At 57.8% G+C, this 20,265-nt stretch overlaps 1 protein-coding gene across 1 annotated transcript in view; it reads right to left on the bottom strand.

Annotated features, from left to right (window-relative positions):
* Window positions 1-1,862: 1,862 nt before the first annotated feature.
* The window catches only part of LOC140902376 (calpain-2 catalytic subunit-like), a 40,226-nt gene continuing 21,823 nt past the window's right edge, over window positions 1,863-20,265 (bottom strand). Inside the window, exons 5-6 of the mRNA XM_073322394.1 lie at window positions 7,855-8,190; window positions 1,863-4,004 (exon numbers count right to left, since the gene is read on the bottom strand). Of these exons, the coding sequence (XP_073178495.1) occupies window positions 7,928-8,190 (263 nt within the window). The 3' untranslated portion in view covers window positions 1,863-4,004; window positions 7,855-7,927. The remainder of the gene's footprint in view (window positions 4,005-7,854; window positions 8,191-20,265) is intronic.

Genomic DNA, 20,265 nt, shown 5'->3' with positions numbered 1-20,265 from the left:
TTGACCCCTCTCTAATATACACACACGGCAACGGGTCTAGTGGGTGGCAAACCAAAGCAAGGATCCTACCAAAACAAGACCCTCCATCGTGCCACGCACACCCCCCTCTGGGGAGCGGACGAGAGAACAAATGACCCACGGCACACGTGCGGTCCCCTGGCGTAACGCCCTGTTGGGGGTCGCTTGGATACTGTGGTGATTGGTGGGGTGTAAAAACCCACACGGAGCAGACAAGGACGCTCTGAGATGTTCGCTTGGCTGGCCTGAAACATGGGGATAGAATCTGATTGGTGCAGATTCAGAGGGCCTGTCTACACAGCAATAAAAGACCAGCTGCATGCGCCGAACCTCACAGCCCGGGTCAGCTGTGTGATGCGGGGGCTAAAAATTGCCATGTAGACGCTCGGGCTCAGGCTCTCGGACCGTCCCAGCACGCGAACCCGAATGTCTATATTGCCATTTTACAGCCCCAAATCCTGAGAGCTCCGACCTCCTGCATAACACAGGCCATTAAGTACCCCGGATGGATCCCAATAACTTGTGTCTACACACAAATCGCACTAAGCCAGGGTCCCAGGATCCCAGGAGGGTGAAGCCAGGACCCAGGGTTCAAGCCCTATTGCTTGGCAGGGTAGACACAGCCCCACGGGGACTCATGCTCTGGGAGTCCCCCAGAAGTATCCTACAGGCCGAATTTCTTTGTCCTCCAGACAGTCAAGTTTGGTGGACACTCAAGTTTCCTCATGCTGCACCACGAGCCAAGGGCTAGAGCACCCACATTTGGGGAGGGCGCTAGGAAGCCCGGGATCCGGCTGGTTGGACCCAGGCCCCCATAACACAGTGTAGATGGTGGGGCCCCAGGTTGGGCCCCAGGGTTCGACAGTTCCTATCCTGAGGTTACAATAAGTGTAGACGCTCAAGTGCGAGCTTAACAAGCCCAGGGTCTGCTTGCCCCGGTTCTACTAACCCTGGGCTTATGTTTCAGTGTAGACGGAGCCCGTGACTGACCCGTCCTCCTTGGTATTTACTCTTCTGCCAGTCTTTGATTTTCAAATTCCATCGCCCACGATTTTCTATTTACTTCCAGATCATTGATGAAAATGCTGACTAGAGTCAGGCCTGGTGCCGAGCCCTGGGGACCCCCGCTAGAAACGCCCCCCACGGACGGCTGCTTTTTGAGATCTGCGGTTGTGTGGTCTTCACCCATTTAACATGGATCCCGTATCCTACGCCTAGGCGGAGCTATTGTCGGCAGCGGCTGCACTCCTAGTCTCCGCAAGGTCGGATTGGAGGGTGGAGCACCCATTCAGGAGGCAGAAGAGCTGCCTCGGCCCCGATTCACGTCTGCAAATGGAACCACTTTTATTCCGAATGAGAGCGTTCACACAGGGGCTTAATCCGGTTTAACTAATCCAGTTTAATGATAGTCGTGCCGGTAGATTGCCCCATATATATCAGACCACAGCCCAACGCGCTTTTGTGCCTCTGTCGCGTTTCGGGGGGCCATCCAGACCGGTGAGAGAGTGCGTCACCACCCGCCCTGTAACCCTGGGCACCGTGAAACCCTCTCCTCCCACAGCGGCGTTGTCTGGACGCCCTCCAGCATGCCTCGAATGTCTGTGTGTCCAGTAGCCGTGGTAATTCTGGCTCCAAAGGCCGGCTTGATACACCACAGACATGCTCTGGAATCCACTAGCCTCGGTTACTATTAACCAAGTGCCCTCAACACAGTCCCCTGGGCTCAGATTTCCCCCAAATTCGTCCAGGCCTTGGTGACTCGGAGACATAATCAGGTTCGTTTGCTCCTTTCAAGAGACAACTTGCCCTGTTCCCGGGCCTTAAAAATGACTTTCACTCCGACACAGTGCTGGGTGTGCTTTATTAACAACAGAGCGGAGGCGAAGTGATGCCAAGTACGTGAATCAAAGCAGAGACGGTTACAAGCGAATAAAAGTGAGACGCACGCGGCTAAAACGTCGTTTCCGATGGTTTCGCTCTCCAATTACTCCTGGTCCAGCACAGATGACTGTCTCTCAGTCAGGACCTGCCATAGGAGTTCCAGGGGCCGGTTCCCCTTGTCTCCTTAGATGAAAGATAACTTAGGGGTTCACTGCCCCCTCTCTTTATAATCTGGCCTCTCTCTCTCTCTCAAAGTGTTCAGCTTCCACTCCCCCTTGATACTCCAGTCCAGCTTGGTTTAGCTGTTACGTAAATATCCCTTCATTGTCTCTGGCCAGAGGACCAAGCTGGTTAGAGAAGCAAAGGCACCATTCTTCATGATCAAGTCATAGGATCGTCCGGCTGGAAGGGACCTCGATAGATCATCTAGCCCAGTCCCTTCTTCTGAGGCAGGACTAAGTATTATCTAGACCAGGGGTGGGCAAACTTATTGGCCCAAGGGCCACATCTGTGAATAGAAATTGTATGTTGGGCCATGAATGCTCATAAATTGGGGGTTGGGGTGCGAGAGAGGGTGAGGGCTCTGGTTGAGGATGCGGGCCCCGGAGTGGGGCCAGAAATGAGGAGTTCGTGGTGTGGGAGGGGGCTCCGGGTTGGGGCACGGGAGTGGGGTGCGGGAAGGGGTGCAGCCTCCGGCTGGGGCTGTGGGATCTGGGGTGGGGCTGGGGATGACGGGTTTGGGGTGTTGGAGGGTGCTCCGGGCTGGGACCGAGGGGTTCAGAGGGTGGGGCAAGGGTGCAGAAAGGGGTGCAGATTCTGGCTGGGGGTGCAGGCTCTGGGGTGGGGCTAGGGATGAGGGGTTTGGGGTGTCAGAGGGTGTTCCAGGCTGGGACCGAGGGGTTCGGAGGGTGGGAGGGGGGATCAGGGCTGGGGCAGGGGGTTGGGGCATGGGGAGAGGCTCAGGGGTGCAGGATCCGGGTGGCACTTACCTCAAGTGGCTCCCAGAAGCAGCGGCATGTCCCTTCTCCGGCTCCTACGTGGAGACACAGCCAGGCGGCTCTGCGCGCTGCCTTATCTGCAGGCACCACCCCTGCAGCTCCCATTGGAACGGCCCCCAACCCTGCACCCCAGGTGGAGCGCCGGCCTGTGGGCCGTAGTTTGCCCACTCCCGATCTAGACCATCCCAGACTGGGATGCTCTTAAAACCTCCAGTGATGGAGATTCCACCACCTCCCGAGGTAATTTTGTTCTAGTGACAGTCAGGAAGTTTTTCCTAATGTCCAACCTAAATCTCCCTTGCTGCGATTTGAGCCCCTTGTTTTGTGTCCTGTCCTGGGTAGTTAATGAGAACAATTTATCACCCCTCCTCATTATAATACTCATTTATGTACTTGGTGACTTATCTCACACACACACACACACATCTGCTCCCATCGTCTCTTCTCCAGACTAAACAAACCCACTTTTTTTAATCTTTCCCTCCTGGGTCATGTCTTCCAGGGCTTTCATCACATTTGTTGCTCTCCTCTGGACATTCTCCAGTTTGTCCACATCCTTCCCGAAGCCTGGCGCCCCGCGCCAGACCCAGAATGCCCACTGAGGCCAGATCAGTGCTGAGCAGAGCGGAAGAATCACTTCTCAGAGTCAGGGCTTGCTTACCACACGCTTGCTAATGCAGGCCGGAATCATGCTTGCTTTTGTGTGTGTGTGTTTTGCATGGGACTACGCTGTTGACTCACACTTGGTTTGCAACCCCGTCACGAGTTTCGATGGAGCTGTTTATCACATAGGTACAAGGCAGTCTCCTTGTCACTGGCCACCCTACTGCATTTGGGTTTAAGGCTGGGACAGCCCCCGTCCCTACGGGGCACAAATGCAGCCGTTAAAACAGACTGGCGGAGGTCAGGCCAGCCCCTCTCCTGCCGTGTTGCCACATTTTATCCCACCGCGAGACAATTGTGCTGTGCAGCGATAGTTTTCAAATGCTCCCTCACAAGGCCTGGGTGGGATAAGGAGCATGGCAGTTGGGCGTTGGGTACGAACACAGGCGTGTCTAGGGTCAGGGCCGATCCTTGTCCCTTTGCCAGCTTTCACCCCTGCTTGTCCTAGAGGTGACAGAACGCAGAGAGGAGAGATTAGCACCGTGGGGTCAGCACTGACTGCGAGGGCAAAGCGCCCCCTGCCGAGCCCCCCTTCCCCGCTCCCTGCAGTCCGGCGCCCCCCGTCGAGTCCCCCCGCCCCGCTCCCTGCAGCCCAGCGCCCCCTGCCGAGCCCCCCCCGCCCCGCCACCCCCTGCCGAGCCCCCCCCGCCCCGCTTCCGGCAGCCCAGCACCCCCCGCCCAGCCCTCCGCCCTGCTCCCCACAGCCCAGCACCTCCTAGTGCCACGCTGGGGCATTGGGGCCAGGGCTGCCTGGGGAGAGCAGCCCCTACAGAGCCCCTCAATGGCTGGCCAGGTACGGGCTATACCCGTGTGAGGACTGGCCATGGCTCACGCTGTGTCAGTCCTTCGGTGGCATGACGGCACGGGTTCATTCCTGGCTCGTGGTGGATGGAAGCCGTGGGGGGCAGGGTGACCAGACGTCCCAGTAAAATCGGGACTGTCTCGATATTTAGGTGTTTATCCCACGTCCTGACCAATGTACGGTGGGGACCCCCTGTGTCCCGATATTTTGTTCTTGTCATCTGGTCACCCTACGTGGGTGGGGGGGGAGGGTGGAAAATACAGCCCTGGTTGCAGTGGGTGAGAAGCAGGGTGACAGGTCATGTAGCTGCAGCCTGGGGCAATCCAGGGTGGCGGGAAAGGGTGCTCGGGGGGGGGGGGGGGGCGGTGGGTGACGTTGCATAAACAGGGCAGCCAGAAAACCAAGCGTCAGCTACTCAGCTAAAAGTAGCAGGGCCGACCGTGGCTGGAACAGCGTTTGGAGAGCGCAGGGCTCTAATCAGCCACATCCGGGCTAGGGGTGAGGAGGCGGGGGTGGCAGGATGGGGGGGGCTGGCCTGAGTGCAGGGGTGGCGGGGGCGGGGGGTGTAGGCACAAGTGTATGGGTTTGGGGGCAGGAGGCCCTGCGTGTGCAGGGTTGTTTGCCTGCAGCCCCGAGGCCCCGATTCCCCCCACCCCCAGTCCATAGTCCCTTAGCAGTCTTTATGCCCTGATCCCCACCCTACCCTGTATGGGCCCAGCTCCAGGCCCTGATCCCCACCCTACCCTGTATGGACCCGGCTCCAGGCCCTGATCCCCACCCTACCCTGTATGGACCCGGCTCCAGGCCCTGATCCCCACCCTACCCTGTATGGACCCCGTTCCAGGCCCTGATCCCCATCTCATCCCCAAGAAGCCAGGCTCCTGGCCCCCATCCCCCCACAGGCTGGGCTCCGGGCTCTCAGCCCCTCCTCCCCAACGTGGAAGGCTAATTTTAGCCAGGAATGGCAGGAATGTGCTGATAACCAGAGGCAGCTGTGGGGAGGGTGTGTGTGTGAGTGCAGGAGACAGAGTGTATTGATTCCCACCCCTCCCCAAGCCCCCCAGCTGGCTTCTAGGAGCTTCCAATCGCCAAGGGCTGAGTCAGCATCCGGCTGATTCCACAGCTGGCCTCCAGATGTGCATCCCTACCAGGAAGAGAGCTGGGGAAATGGCCCGCCCCTTGCCAAGCCCCGGGCCCTCTGCCTCAGGGGTCTCACATTGCAACATGGACCCGGCCCAGCTGGCACCATTGTGCCTCTCTCTCTCAGGTAGGGAAACTGAGGCACAGTGAAAGCTGGGGACTCGCCACCCCCCCACAAGTTACATTAGACCCCACTAGACTAACTCACTAACCACAAGCACTCCTTTTCTTTTTGCAAATACAGACTAACACGGCTGTTACTCTGAAACCTGTCACTAACCATTAGAACTCCCCCCACTAACCATTAGACTCCGCTGCCCTCCCCGAGGTGGGCTAGGACCCAGGAGTCCTGACTCCCAGCCCCCGTCTGCTCTAACCACTAGGACCCACTCTTGCCTCTGAGCCAGAATCGAGCAAGCAGGACTGTCGATCAGGACTCCTGGATTCTATTCCCCAGCTCTGGGAAGCTGGTGCAGTCTAGTGGCAAGAGTGAGGGTCGGGGCTGGGAGCCCAGGACTCCTGGGTTCCATTCCTGGCTCTTCCACTGACTCACGGGGTGACCACAGTGGAGTCCCTTCCCCCCCCCCCCGTGCCTCATTTCACCCCTCCATCCAGTTAGGGATAATTGTAATGAGGGTTTCCATCTGTGACAGGTGGAGGGCGGGGGGCTGGGGGGGGCACTCATCTGCAGGGACGGAGACTGCTTCCAGGTGAGCCAGTTCTCAAGCCCCTCTTCATCCACACACAGCCCTCCCCCCACAGCCTGCCCCACGGGCAGGGATGCTGGCCTCCGCCCCAGCAGCCCCCCACCTCTGGCAAGAGAGGGGGAAAAAGCACCCGAGCCGGTCTGTTTCCTTGTCAATTTCAGGGCTCTCAATGACATTACTAGAAAGTGAGTGTGTGACATCAATAGTGGGGTGTTGTCGGTGTGTGTGAGACATTGACGGGGTGATGTTGTGTACGTGTGTGACATCAATAGTGGGGTGTTGTCGGTGTGTGTGAGACATTGACGGCGTGATGTTGTGTACGTGTGTGACATCAATAGTGGGGTGTTGTCGGTGTGTGTGAGACATTGACGGCGTGATGTTGTGTACGTGTGTGACATCAATAGTGGGGTGTTGTCGGTGTGTGTGAGACATTGACGGGGTGATGTTGTGTACGTGTGTGACATCAATAGTGGGGTGTTGTCGGTGTGTGTGAGACATTGACGGTGTGATGTTGTGTATGTGTGTGACACCAATAGTGGGGTGTTGTCGGTGTGTGTGAGACATTGACGGGGTGATGTTGTGTACGTGTGTGACACCAATAGTGGGGTGTTGTCGGTGTGTGTGAGACATTGACGGGGTGATGTTGTGTACGTGTGTGACATCAATAGTGGGGTGTTGTCGGTGTGTGTGAGACATTGACGGGGTGATGTTGTGTACGTGTGTGACATCAATAGTGGGGTGTTGTCGGTGTGTGTGAGACATTGACGGGGTGATGTTGTGTACGTGTGTGACATCAATAGTGGGGTGTTGTCGGTGTGTGTGAGACATTGACGGCGTGATGTTGTGTACGTGTGTGACATCAATAGTGGGGTGTTGTCGGTGTGTGTGAGACATTGACGGGGTGATGTTGTGTACGTGTGTGACATCAATAGTGGGGTGTTGTTGGTGTGTGTGAGACATTGACGGTGTGATGTTGTGTATGTGTGTGACACCAATAGTGGGGTGTTGTCGGTGTGTGTGAGACATTGACGGGGTGATGTTGTGTACGTGTGTGACATCAATAGTGGGGTGTTGTTGGTGTGTGTGAGACATTGACGGTGTGATGTTGTGTATGTGTGTGACACCAATAGTGGGGTGTTGTCGGTGTGTGTGAGACATTGACGGGGTGATGTTGTGTACGTGTGTGACACCAATAGTGGGGTGTTGTCGGTGTGTGTGAGACATTGACGGGGTGATGTTGTGTACGTGTGTGACATCAATAGTGGGGTGTTGTCGGTGTGTGTGAGACATTGACGGGGTGATGTTGTGTACGTGTGTGACATCAATAGTGGGGTGTTGTCGGTGTGTGAGAAATTGACAGCCTGATGGTGTGTACGTGTGTGACATTAATAGTGAGGTGTGTGTGTGTTTCATTAATAAGTGGGTGGGTGTATGTGAGTGCGACATTAGCCACGGGGTGTTGTGTGGTGTGACATTAGCAATGTGTATGTGTGTGACATTAATAGTGGGGCATGGGGGTGACATTTGCAGCGGGGGTGGGGGGAGTTGTGCACACATCCGTCTCTGGGTCTGCCTGCGCCGAGGTGTGTGTCTTTGCATGGGCAGGCGTGTGTCTCTGCACACGGGAGTTTGTGCAACCTTGCACCTGATTGTGTCTCGATGCGTGCGCGCGTCCTGCCGCCTCCTCCTGGATGGACTCAGAGCCGCTCCGCTGTTTCCTAGCCCCCTCTCTGGCTGGCCCCCGAGGGAGATTCCCGGAAGGAGCTCTGCGGTGGGGGCGGGCGGTGAGGAGCGTGTGGGCTCTGGGTTGCAGGAAGGTCTCTCTGAGTCACTCTGAGCGGAGCGTGATGCCAGCTGGGTTCCCTCGGCCAGAGACGCTGAGCACTGCGGATGCGCTGGGCCTCCCGCCCATCCCGCCGCCCGGGAGCTTCTGCTGGTGCTGCATGGCCCCCGCTGCTGCCTGCAATCTCATCCCCCACGTCTGGGGAAAGAGGCAGAAGGGATGAGTTCAGGCCTCTGGGATGTCAGACGGCACCGTCAGTAACCTCAGCCCCGACCTGCGTCACCCACTCGCACCCAGCCCTGCCGGTGCCCCACAGTCCCGACCCGCAGGCCCCTGCTATCCCGGCCCTGGGCTCCCCCCGTTCCCCACAGTCCCGACCCGCAGCCCCCAGCTAGCCCAACCCTGGGCTCACCCCATTCCCTGCAATCCCGACCCGCAGCCACTCTGTTATTCCAGCTCTGGGCTCCCCAGAAATGCACCTTCTCTCATTAGTGGCACATATATATCAGGGGAGGACCCTTCCCTCTCCTCCAGGAAGGGCTGGGTGGGACTTGGGGCAGGTCCGACTGCCGGATCAGACAGTAGAACCAACGAGTCAGACCCGCAGCTGGTGCAGATCAGCCCCACTCTGCTCAATGGAGCCATTCCGATTTCCCCCAGCTGGGGATTTGGCCCCATTGACGCAACTGGAGTGACACCGATTTAGCCCAACTGGGCATCTGGCCCCAAAGACTCCATTGGAGCGAAGCTGATTTACCCCATGTGGGGATTTGGCTCCATTTGGAGCCATTGGAGTGACTCCGCTTTACCCCAGCTGGGGATCTGGCCATATTGACACCATTGGAGAGATGCTGATTTATGCCGGCCGGGGATCTGGCCCCGTTCTCTCCAGCCAGGAATCCCAGTCCCCTGAAACCACTTGGCAAGAGAAGTGGTGAAGAACGGGGGTTTTGTTCAAAGCAAACAGCCCCTCCAGCTTCATTTGGTGAAGCCCCCTGTGGTTATTTCATGCCCTCGATGGTGCCAAGTTTCTCAGTCCAGCTGTTGGGACCAGCTCGGGGAGGGGGGGGGGGGCGGGAGAACTCAGAAGAGGTTAAAGGAGCAGGGAGATCGCATCCCTGCACGGGCCGGTTTGCAGGATGAACCAGAAACGTTTCCCAAGTGAGAACAGGACTGGGGCCCAGGGCGCAGTTGGGGGGAGACGGGGAAATTGAAAGCTCCCCCCCGCAGCAGTGGTCATTTGCCCAGAAGAATCAAACCCCAGCGGCTTGTGAATTTGAACCTATGTGCTCCTTTGAGTAGGGGAGGGCTGGCCTTTCACAAGAGTTTGATGCAGTTCTTGGGAGTCAGACGCGGGGGTGGGGGTGGGGGTGGTTCAACCACTCAGTTTCCCGGTTGAGAAATTCCTGGACTGTGTCCCACTAGTGGAAAGGTCTGGGGTGGGGGGCGGCGGCTGGGTTCTATTCCCAGCTCTGGAAGGGGAGCGGGGGCTAGTGGTTAGAGCAGAAGGGATCTGGGAGCCAGGACTCCTGGGTTCTCTTCCCAGCTTTGGGAGGGGGGTGGGATCTAGTGGGTTAGAGGGGGGCTGAGTGTCAGGACTCCTGGATTCTATTCCCAGCTCTGGAAAGGGAGTGAGGTCTAGTGGCTGGAGCAGCAGGGGGCTGAGTGGGTTCTGTTCCCAGCTCTGGGAGCAAGGGGGAGGGGGCGTAACTGGGGCATGCACTGACCCTGCCAACGTTTCCCAGAGTCTCAGCTTTTGTTTATAACAGACAGGAAGCCTTCAGCAGTTACAGTCGCCCCCAAAAATAAAAATCTCAAAAACGTCACTTGAGTTCAGCTGAGGAAGTCACATGCGCCTGAGTTTGCAGAGAGCCTGAAAAACTAGCGCTGCGAGGTGAACTGTCCCTTTCACGTCGGACTAGATGGGTCCCGTGGGCTGACCTGGGCTGGTGCCGTGAGATTCACGTCGTGGAGAATCCAAGAGCCTCTCGATCATTCGTCACCATCCCTACGGCGCGTCCACTGGGGCTGTTCCCTCCGCCCAGGCGTGACAAAGTAGGAATGTCCTGTAATATTTTTATGATGCCCATGTGTGCCCCCACCTGCCCACCTAGCCAGTGGGATGGCTTGAAGTTTACGGCTAAAACACCATGAGTAAATAGGTCTTAGTTCCCTGTGTGCCGTCGAACCGTTCTACGGTGGCGGAGCGAAAACTGAGCGACAAGACGTTGCTAAAAATGTTAGGCGCTAGGCCAACATGGGACAAGACAAGCCTCGCTGTGTGTACTTACAATTGTAGGGCACTGGCAAGGGAGGAAACGTTAAACCACCTGATGGAGGAGAAGAAAAGGGTAAGATGCTATCTCCTCAGTGTCTGTGAAACCCGATGAAAGAAGGAGTTGGAGGTCAGCTGGAAGGATGGAAGCGCTGTGGGGCTCGGAAAGGGAGATGGGGCTAGAAATGTCGGAGGAGTCGGATTTATCGTCAGGAAGGATTGGCCTTCGAAAGTCAGATCATGCCCGCTAATATCATCACGTATCGGTGGGCTTCATCTTCAGACGGCGTCAAAAGTTACCCTCAAGGCCATCCCGGCCTACACTCCCACAAGTACAAGCGAGGACGAAGAAGTGGAAGAATTTCTACCGAGAGCTCGAAAGAGCCCTCGCGCAAAAGTCCACTCACACTGTCGCGATGGGCGATTTCAACGCCAAGGTCGGGCGAGGGCAAGCTGGCGACAAGTTCATAGGGGGATACGGCAGCAGCGAAAGGAATGAAAGAGGAGAAAGGCTGGTCGCGATGGCAGAAACGAAAGACCTGTACGTGGCAAACACCTGGTACAAAAAGAAGGTCGCAAGAAGGTGGACGTGGATCACGCCAAATGCGAAGAGCAAGAATGAAATGGACGGTATTTTAGTCGATAAAAGGCGCATCGTTCAAGATGTCTCTGTGGTGCAGGCTTTCAACACCGGCAGTGTCCATCGCCTGCTTGGAGCGAAGTTGATTTTCGAGGAAGCGGTGAACAAGGCGGCGTTACAGACGGCAGACAGGAAACATCGTCCGAAGACATTCGATGAAGCAAAGCTGAAGAAAGCGCTTTCTGGGTTTGACAGGAGCCAGACGGAAAAGCGTGATGAGGACCATAGGATCTTTGCTGACGAGCTGAGACATTGCATAAAAGCAGCTGAAAGTGAAAAGCTGAAGAAGGCGAAGGGAAGGATCTCGAATGAAACGAAAAGCTTGTTGGAGAAGCGGAGAAACAGGCAAAGGAGCTCAGATAACAACCTCGAGTCCTCCATTCTGTGCAAGCTTATACGGCGAAAACTGAAGGGCGACGTGGAGAATTTCCGGAAAGAAAAGCTCCTCAAAACAGCCGAATCACGCAAGAGTCTTAGGACATGCAAGTGGGAATTGACACAGTATCGACTGAGCATAACAGCATTGAAGAACAAGGACGGATAGACAGTGATCAACAGAGCAGGGATGGAGGAGGTCTGCAAGGACTTCTATACAGAACTGTTCAAATCAAGAATCAATGTCCCTCTCCCAACGCTCCAAGAGTCAGAAGAACGCGTCCCCCCAGTAATCGTCAGCGAAGTCCGAAGCGCACTACACCAGATGAAGAAGGGAAAAGCTCCAGGCAAAGATGGAATAACGTCAGAAATTATTTCTGCAGGAGGTGAAAAACTTTGGAAGGCCCTCGCTTTAAGATTTAGTCTATATCTTGATGAAGGAAAAATACCATCAAGCTGGAAGGAGTCGAATACCATCTTGCTGCACAAGAAGGGTGATCGAGAAAATCTTAAGAACTACCGCCCTATATGCCTGCTTTCTCACATCTACAAGCTTTTTACAAAAGTGATAACAAACCGACTCTCACAGACTCTGGATGAACAACAGCCAAGAGAGCAGGCAGGGTTTCAAAGAAATTTCAGTATGATCGACCATATATTTACCCTTATCCAGCTCCTAGAAAGAGCGAGGGAATACAAACTCCCACTGTGCATTGCTTCCATCAACTATGAAAAGGCTTTCGATAGTGTCGAGTTTAACGCACTATTAAAGGTGCTCGCAGAGCAGGGCATTAACGCGCAGTACATCAGTTTGTTGAAGGAAGTGAATACTGGATGTACAACAGACATTACTCTCCTCGAAACTCCCCTCCGCATCCCAGTCGAAAAAGGCATGAAAACAAGGAGATAACGATTTCACCGAAGCTATTCACCGCCTGCCTTGAAATGCTTATGAACAAGATCAATTGGAGAAGTGGTGTCAACATAAATGGAGAACGATTATCCCACCTCAGATTCACAGACGACATCGTACTAATTGCCGAAAGCACCAACCAACTGCAGAGCATGCTACGAAGACGCAACAAGAAAAGCAGTCAGGTCGGCCTGAAAATGAATCACTGCAAAACAAAATACATGTGATCAGACGTCTTACGAAAAGCCTGAATAACGGTAACAGGAGAAGAAATCGAAGAAGTGGAACAGTACATATATTTGGGCCAAGAAGTTAATATGTGCCAATACCTGAATGGAGAACTCTCGCGAGGGATTCGGGCAGGATGGTGTGCGTTTAATTCCATCAAGGACGTCCTCAAAGGAAAAACCGACAAGACCACACGTACAAATATCTTCAATTCAACAGTGCTGCTAGCCATGCTGTATGGCAGTGAAACGTGGGCACTGACAAAGAGCGAACAGCGGCTGTCGGTGGCTGAAAGGGCAATGGAGTGAGCTATGTTGGGAATTTCCCTTCTGGATCGTGTCCCAAATGAAATTATCAGAGAACGCAGCGGTGTGAAAGATATTATCGTGGAAAGCAGACATAACAAGATGCGATGGGTGGGCCACACAGCATGGCTCACGGACAAAAGGTGGACAGCAATATTGCTGAATGGGACCCGCAAGAAAAAGAAAAGACCACCCAGTCGGCCTCCAAGAAGATGGGAAGATGACATTGTGAAATGTTTTGGACGAACGTGGAGAAAAAAGGCAAGAGTGTGAAAAGAATGGTGGGCGTGTTGTGATCGGCGCAGTCTTAACAACAGCTGAAGACCTGTCAATCCAGGTGATCCGGGTGTGTGCCTCAGTTTCCCTCTGCCCTTTGCATTGATCCCCCATGGTTGCAAAAAAGGGTAAAAAAGCTGCTCCTGGCCCACAACAGGAGACATGAGTCCTGTGTGTCCCACTGACTGTCCGAGGGGTGTCTGTGTGAAAGGGGCCTTAAAGGACTAGCTGAAACTGACCTGTAGCAGCAGAGAGTCCAAAAAGACGAGGATGGAACAACTGACGCCTAGCACAGACTGGCAGCTGTCCCATAGGACTGAGCCACGGATGGACCCCACGGCAGCTCGGGAAGGACCATATCAGAACATTTGCTCCTCTCCGGCGGCCCACGGCCTGCCCTGTGGTGCAGCCCACTGGCTGACAGACCCTGCTTGGTTTGGTAAAGGCTGCCTGGGGTCATCGCCAATCCTCACGGAGGTGCCAGCGTCCGGGAAGAGCATAAACACGTCAGAGCCAGGGGCGTCCCAGTTGGACTCGCCTGGCAGAGCTCACAGACCAATAATTGACACTTATAGAAAATTCATTAACTAAGTTTCATAGAGCCCAGGAGTCCTGACACCACTCCCCTGCTCTAAACACTAGACCCCACTCCGCTCCCAGAGCTGGGATAGAACCCAGGAGTCCTGACTCCCAGCTCTACCCACCAGCCCCCATTCCCCTTCCAGAGCCAGGGATAGAACCCAGGAGTCCTGACTCCCAGCCCCTTCTCCCTCTAACCCACTAGACCTCACTCTCCTCCCAGAGCTGGGAAGGGAACCCAGGAGTCCTGGCTTCCAGCTCCAGTCCCTAGGAGATCAGACTGGCTCCTTATGGCCTTAAAAACTTACAGGGCAAATCCCCCACTCAGGCCAATCAGCCGAGGAGTGATCCTGATTCACACCAGCTGCGGACTCCGGCCCTCCCAGACTGAGCCATAGAACCCAGGAGTCCTGACTCCCCCCTGCACCCACTAGACCCCACTCTCCCTAGCCCATGTGGATAACTGTGGGCAGCACCCCTCCCCAGCGCCCCCGGAGCATTTTGGGTCTGCCTGGTGTGGCCCTGCCTCTGGCCTTTGCCGGGAAAAGGCTGACGCGGGCAGGCTGCAGATGTGTTTCTGACGACCTGGCAGGCCGTCAGAAAAGCAGAAGCTGATGAATTGCACAACTCGAAGGAACGTAAACCCGGCGCTCAGCTCCAAGCTGCAGCCCTGCCACGCCAGGAACAACGTCCCCAGCCCCGCGGGCGGCGGCTGGAAACGCGTCGCCGGGACTAGCAGCCGCTGGCTAAGCCCTCCGAACCCTGCAGCAGCGCCCGAGACCCGCAGGCAATTCCTGCCTCTGTTACAACTGCCTTTGGCTTCAGTCCCGTCCTCTGATTGTCTGTATTGTTGCTTGTATAAAGGCAGAGGCTAGAGGCCCCAGCAGAGAGAGATCAGGGCCCCACTGTACCAGGCACTGCACAGACCCCGAGATCAGGGCCCCATTGTGCCAGGCACTGCCCAGACCCCGAGATCAGGGCCCCATTGTGCCAGGCACTGCCCAGACTCCGAGATCAGGGCCCCATTGTGCCAAGCACTGCCCAGACCCTGAGATCAGGGCCTCATTGTGCCAGGCACTGCCCAGACTCTGAGATCAGGGCCCCATTGTGCCAGGCGTTGCCCAGACCCCGAGATCAGGGCCCCATTGTGCCAGGCGTTGCCCAGACCCCGAGATCAGGGCCCCATTGTGCCAAGCACTGCCCAGACCCCGAGATCAGGGCCCCATTGTGCCAGGCATTGCCCAGACCCCGAGATCAGGGCCCCATTGTGCCAGGCTTTGCCCAGACCCCGAGATCAGGGCCCCATTGTGCCAAGCACTGCCCAGACTCCGAGATCAGGGCCCCATTGTGCCAGGCACTGCCCAGACCCCGAGATCAGGGCCCCATTGTGCCAGGCATTGCCCAGACCCCGAGATCAGGGCCCCATTGTGCCAAGCACTGCCCAGACTCCGAGATCAGGGCCCCATTGTGCCAGGCACTGCCCAGACCCCGAGATCAGGGCCCCATTGTGCCAGGCATTGCCCAGACCCCGAGATCAGGGCCCCATTGTGCCAAGCACTGCCCAGACTCCGAGATCAGGGCCCATTGTGCCAGGCACTGCCCAGACCCTGAGATCAGGGCCCCATTGTGCCAGACACTGCACAGACCCCGAGATCAGGGCCCCATTGTGCCAGGCACTGCCCAGACCCCGAGATCAGGGCCCCATTGTGCCAGGCACTGCCCAGACTCCGAGATCAGGGCCCCATTGTGCCAAGCACTGCCCAGACCCTGAGATCAGGGCCTCATTGTGCCAGGCACTGCCCAGACTCTGAGATCAGGGCCCCATTGTGCCAGGCGTTGCCCAGACCCCGAGATCAGGGCCCCATTGTGCCAGGCGTTGCCCAGACCCCGAGATCAGGGCCCCATTGTGCCAAGCACTGCCCAGACCCCGAGATCAGGGCCCCATTGTGCCAGGCATTGCCCAGACCCCGAGATCAGGGCCCCATTGTGCCAGGCATTGCCCAGACCCCGAGATCAGGGCCCCATTGTGCCAAGCACTGCCCAGACTCCGAGATCAGGGCCCCATTGTGCCAGGCACTGCCCAGACCCCGAGATCAGGGCCCCATTGTGCCAGGCATTGCCCAGACCCTGAGATCAGGGCCCCATTGTGCCAAGCACTGCCCAGACTCCGAGATCAGGGCCCCATTGTGCCAGGCACTGCCCAGACCCCGAGATCAGGGCCCCATTGTGCCAGGCATTGCCCAGACCCCGAGATCAGGGCCCCATTGTGCCAAGCACTGCCCAGACTCCGAGATCAGGGCCCCATTGTGCCAAGCACTGCCCAGACCCTGAGATCAGGGCCTCATTGTGCCAAGCACTGCCCAGACTCCGAGATCAGGGCCCCATTGTGCCAGGCATTGCCCAGACCCCGAGATCAGGGCCCCATTGTGCCAAGCACTGCCCAGACTCCGAGATCAGGGCCCCATTGTGCCAGGCACTGCCCAGACCCCGAGATCAGGGCCCCATTGTGCCAGGCATTGCCCAGACCCCGAGATCAGGGCCCCATTGTGCCAAGCACTGCCCAGACTCCGAGATCAGGGCCCATTGTGCCAGGCACTGCCCAGACCCTGAGATCAGGGCCCCATTGTGCCAGACACTGCACAGACCCCGAGATCAGGGCCCCATTGTGCCAGGCACTGCCCAGACCCCGAGATCAGGGCCCCATTGTGCCAGGCACTGCCCAGACTCCGAGATCAGGGCCCCATTGTGCCAAGCACTGCCCAGACCCTGAGATCAGGGCCTCATTGTGCCAGGCACTGCCCAGACTCTGAGATCAGGGCCCCATTGTGCCAGGCGTTGCCCAGACCCCGAGATCAGGGCCCCATTGTGCCAGGCGTTGCCCAGACCCCGAGATCAGGGCCCCATTGTGCCAAGCGTTGCCCAGACCCCGAGATCAGGGCCCCATTGTGCCAAGCACTGCCCAGACCCCGAGATCAGGGCCCCATTGTGCCAGGCATTGCCCAGACCCCGAGATCAGGGCCCCATTGTGCCAAGCACTGCCCAGACTCCGAGATCAGGGCCCCATTGTGCCAGGCACTGCCCAGACCCCGAGATCAGGGCCCCATTGTGCCAGGCATTGCCCAGACCCTGAGATCAGGGCCCCATTGTGCCAAGCACTGCCCAGACTCCGAGATCAGGGCCCCATTGTGCCAGGCACTGCCCAGACCCCGAGATCAGGGCCCCATTGTGCCAGGCATTGCCCAGACCCCGAGATCAGGGCCCCATTGTGCCAAGCACTGCCCAGACTCCGAGATCAGGGCCCATTGTGCCAGGCACTGCCCAGACCCTGAGATCAGGGCCCCATTGTGCCAGACACTGCACAGACCCCGAGATCAGGGCCCCATTGTGCCAAGCACTGCCCAGACCCCGAGATCAGGGCCCCATTGTGCCAAGCACTGCCCAGACTCCGAGATCAGGGCCCCATTGTGCCAAGCACTGCCCAGACCCTGAGATCAGGGCCCCATTGTGCCAGGCATTGCCCAGACCCCGAGATCAGGGCCCCATTGTGCCAAGCACTGCCCAGACCCCGAGATCAGGGCCCCATTGTGCCAGGCGCTGCCCAGACCCCGAGATCAGGGCCCCATTGTGCCAAGCACTGCCTGGACCCTGAGATCAGGGCCCCATTGTGCCAGGCGTTGCCCAGACCCCGAGATCAGGGCCCCATTGTGCCAAGCACTGCCCAGACTCCGAGATCAGGGCCCCATTGTGCCAAGCACTGCCCGGACCCCGAGATCAGGGCCCCATTGTGCCAGGCGCTGCCCAGACCCCGAGATCAGGGCCCCATTGTGCCAAGCACTGCCTGGACCCTGAGATCAGGGCCCCATTGTGCCAGGCATTGCCCAGACCCCGAGATCAGGGCCCCGTTGTGCCAAGCACTGCCCAGACCCCGAGATCAGGGCCCCATTGTGCCAGAGACAGAGTCACCAGCATTAAAAATCGCACCCTGGTTCTTTAAAAGTCCGTAACCCTCACCGCACCCTGAACTCCTACCTACCAAATATGCTGATAGTTACATAAAGGTGGAGCGGGGATAGATGGGGGGGACAGACGGGTGGACAGAGGGGTGTGTATGGAGATCTAAGGATAGATGGGTGAGTGTTTGGGGACAGAGGGGTGTGTAGGGGGACAGATGATGGGGGGTGTAGGGACAGAGAGATGGATAGAGGGGTGTGTATGGGCCGGAGAGATCACCCAGCACTAAGATGCAGCCACTTCTGGGGTAGGATGCAGCAGTTAGTTATACACAGATCCCTCACCCATGTACAAGGGGCGCCCTTGTACAAGCAAGCAGAGCCCAGCCTGGAATGGGCGCCCCGGCCCGTCTCTCATCCCTGAGCCGGCTGAGCGCTGCGGTAACTCCCTGTCCAGGTTTACAGCCCCTGCCGGCTCTCAATCGCCCTGCGCTGGCATGGTGGTAGCCACACCCCCTCCCTGATGCCACAGCTCAGCCCGACCTGGCCTTCCTCCGGCCAACGCCCCCTGCCAACCGAGCCCAGGCCAAGCCGGTTTCGCCATCTGGTCTGAGAAGCACCACCCGCTTTCCCGGACAGCAACAATGCTGAAGCCCGGCAAGTCCATCAGGAAGTGCGGAAGGCTACTGGCAAGATCTCGCCACACGTGGGTGATTCCGCAGGGCTTCCTGGTTCGTGCCAGGCCCCGGTTCTCCCTCCAGATCTCCCTCTCCCGGAGGGACGTGACTGAAGGTAGTCGTGGGAACAAGGATGTTGCTCGCCAAGCCTGCCTGGGAGCTCCCCCCGCAGACCCCCAGACTCATTGCTTCGTGAGCCATGGCCCCTGTGAGCTGGGCATCGCTGAGCCCGTTATAAACACTGAGGCAACGTCACAGCCTGCTGGCAGGCCAGTCGGCATCACGTCCCCCGTTTTACAGACGAGGAGAAACTAAGGCACAGAGCGGGGGAAGGGCCTGCCTGAGGTCACAGAGCCGATCGGTGGCAGAGATAGGAACACCCCTGGTCCCCAATCCCACCTTCCCACCACTAGACCCCACTCCCCTCCCATGCCAGGGATAGAACCCAGGAGTCCTGGCTGCCAGCCCCCCACTGCTCTAATCACTGGACCCCACTCCTCTCCCAGAGCCGGGAATGGAACCCAGGAGTCCTGGCTGCCAGCCCCCCACTGCTCTAATCACTGGACCCCCCTCCTCTCCCAGAGCCGGGAATGGAACCCAGGAGTCCAGCCCCCCAGTCTCCTGCCCTAAACACTCCCCTCCCAGTGAGAACCCAGGAGTCCTGCCAGGTGTACAGAAACCGCCTGGGGGTGGGGAGAAACGGTGCCGAAAGGGGCGTGCAGCGCTCAGACAGCCGAGCGCCCAGGAGGTGGTGGGGGCAGTTCCAGGAAGGGATGACAGGGCTTCCCTCTGGTTACATAAGGGCTCACGCGGGTGACCTCAGTGTCACGCGCTTCCCCCGTGTCCCCCGCCCCGGCCTCCTGAGTCACCTCCCAGCCGGGCACAGGGCTGAGCCAGGCCAGGCGCCAGATGATCAGAGCCGGGCGCCACCTGAGCTCATTCTCTTCCCCTGGCACCGTGAGCCGGGCACGTAACCCTCGCCGGCGGGGAACCCTCGTGTGCAGCACAGACTGGCACTCGTTCCTCCTCGCACACGCCCCCATCCCCTCCCCCGTGCAGATAGGGAAACTGAGGTACAGAGCCGCTAAGTGATTTGCTCACGGTCATCCAGGAAGCCTGTAGCAGAGCCACCTAACCACTGAGCCAGCCTTCCTCTTCAGTGATGGGATGGGTCAACACCCTTGCCCTGCAGTCTCTTATTGGTTATCATCTGCTAGCCCCCAAAATAAGATCAGGGCCCAATTGTGCCAGGCACTGCACAGACCCCGACTGAGATCAGGGGCCCTCGCAAGCCAGGCGCGGAGCGAGAGACAGTCCCTGCCCCAAAGAACATCCAGTGTAAATACACAAAGGCAGGGCTAGTCTCCCATTGTACAGATAGGGACACTGAGTCCCCCAAAGGCTGCTCTAACGCTTGCTTTTCTCCCGGGGGGGCGGGGGCAGAGAATAGTCACAGTTCAGTGCGCCCCAGACACGCCCCCGCTCCACCCCCTATGGGCCCTGGGGGGCAGAGAATAGCTACACTGCAGGGACAGCCCCTTGCAGGTGGCGGGGCGGGACTGAGTCTCAGGGGGTTGTTTGCAGCCCAGAGGAGCCCGAGAACCAGTGCGCCCGCCAGCTGGCCGCCCCAGGATCCCCTCGCCTGGCTCAGGGTGGCGCGGGTAGGCAGGGCATGCAGGAGAGGGTTAAGGAATCAGCTGTTGCAGGTGAGCTCAGGAAAGGCAGGGAGAACAATGAGCTCATTGTGTGCCAAGACTCAGGTGAGCCCAGGAGTAGCTGTTTACCTGCCGGCTCCAGGCAGCCTCTTGGGGGAAGGGAAACGTAGCAAGTTAAATCCCACAGGGAGGGAGGAAGGGAGACCCCACTAGGGTTATAGATGGAGCAATTATTATGGTGATTACGGTATCACCTAGAGACCCCAGCTGCGATCAGGCCCAGGGCCCCCAACTGCCAGGCGCTGCAGACACCAAGGACAAATCAGCCCCTGCCCCCAAGAGCTTCCGGTCCTCTCCAAGGCAGGCGTATGCGCCCCATTTTACAGGTGGGGAAACTGAG

This window comes from Lepidochelys kempii, chromosome 23 (assembly GCF_965140265.1).
Source record: "Lepidochelys kempii isolate rLepKem1 chromosome 23, rLepKem1.hap2, whole genome shotgun sequence".
NCBI classification, from domain to species: domain Eukaryota; kingdom Metazoa; phylum Chordata; order Testudines; family Cheloniidae; genus Lepidochelys; species Lepidochelys kempii.
The sequence above is the reverse complement of the archived record's forward strand: the minus strand, read 5'-3'. Positions and strand labels throughout refer to the sequence as shown.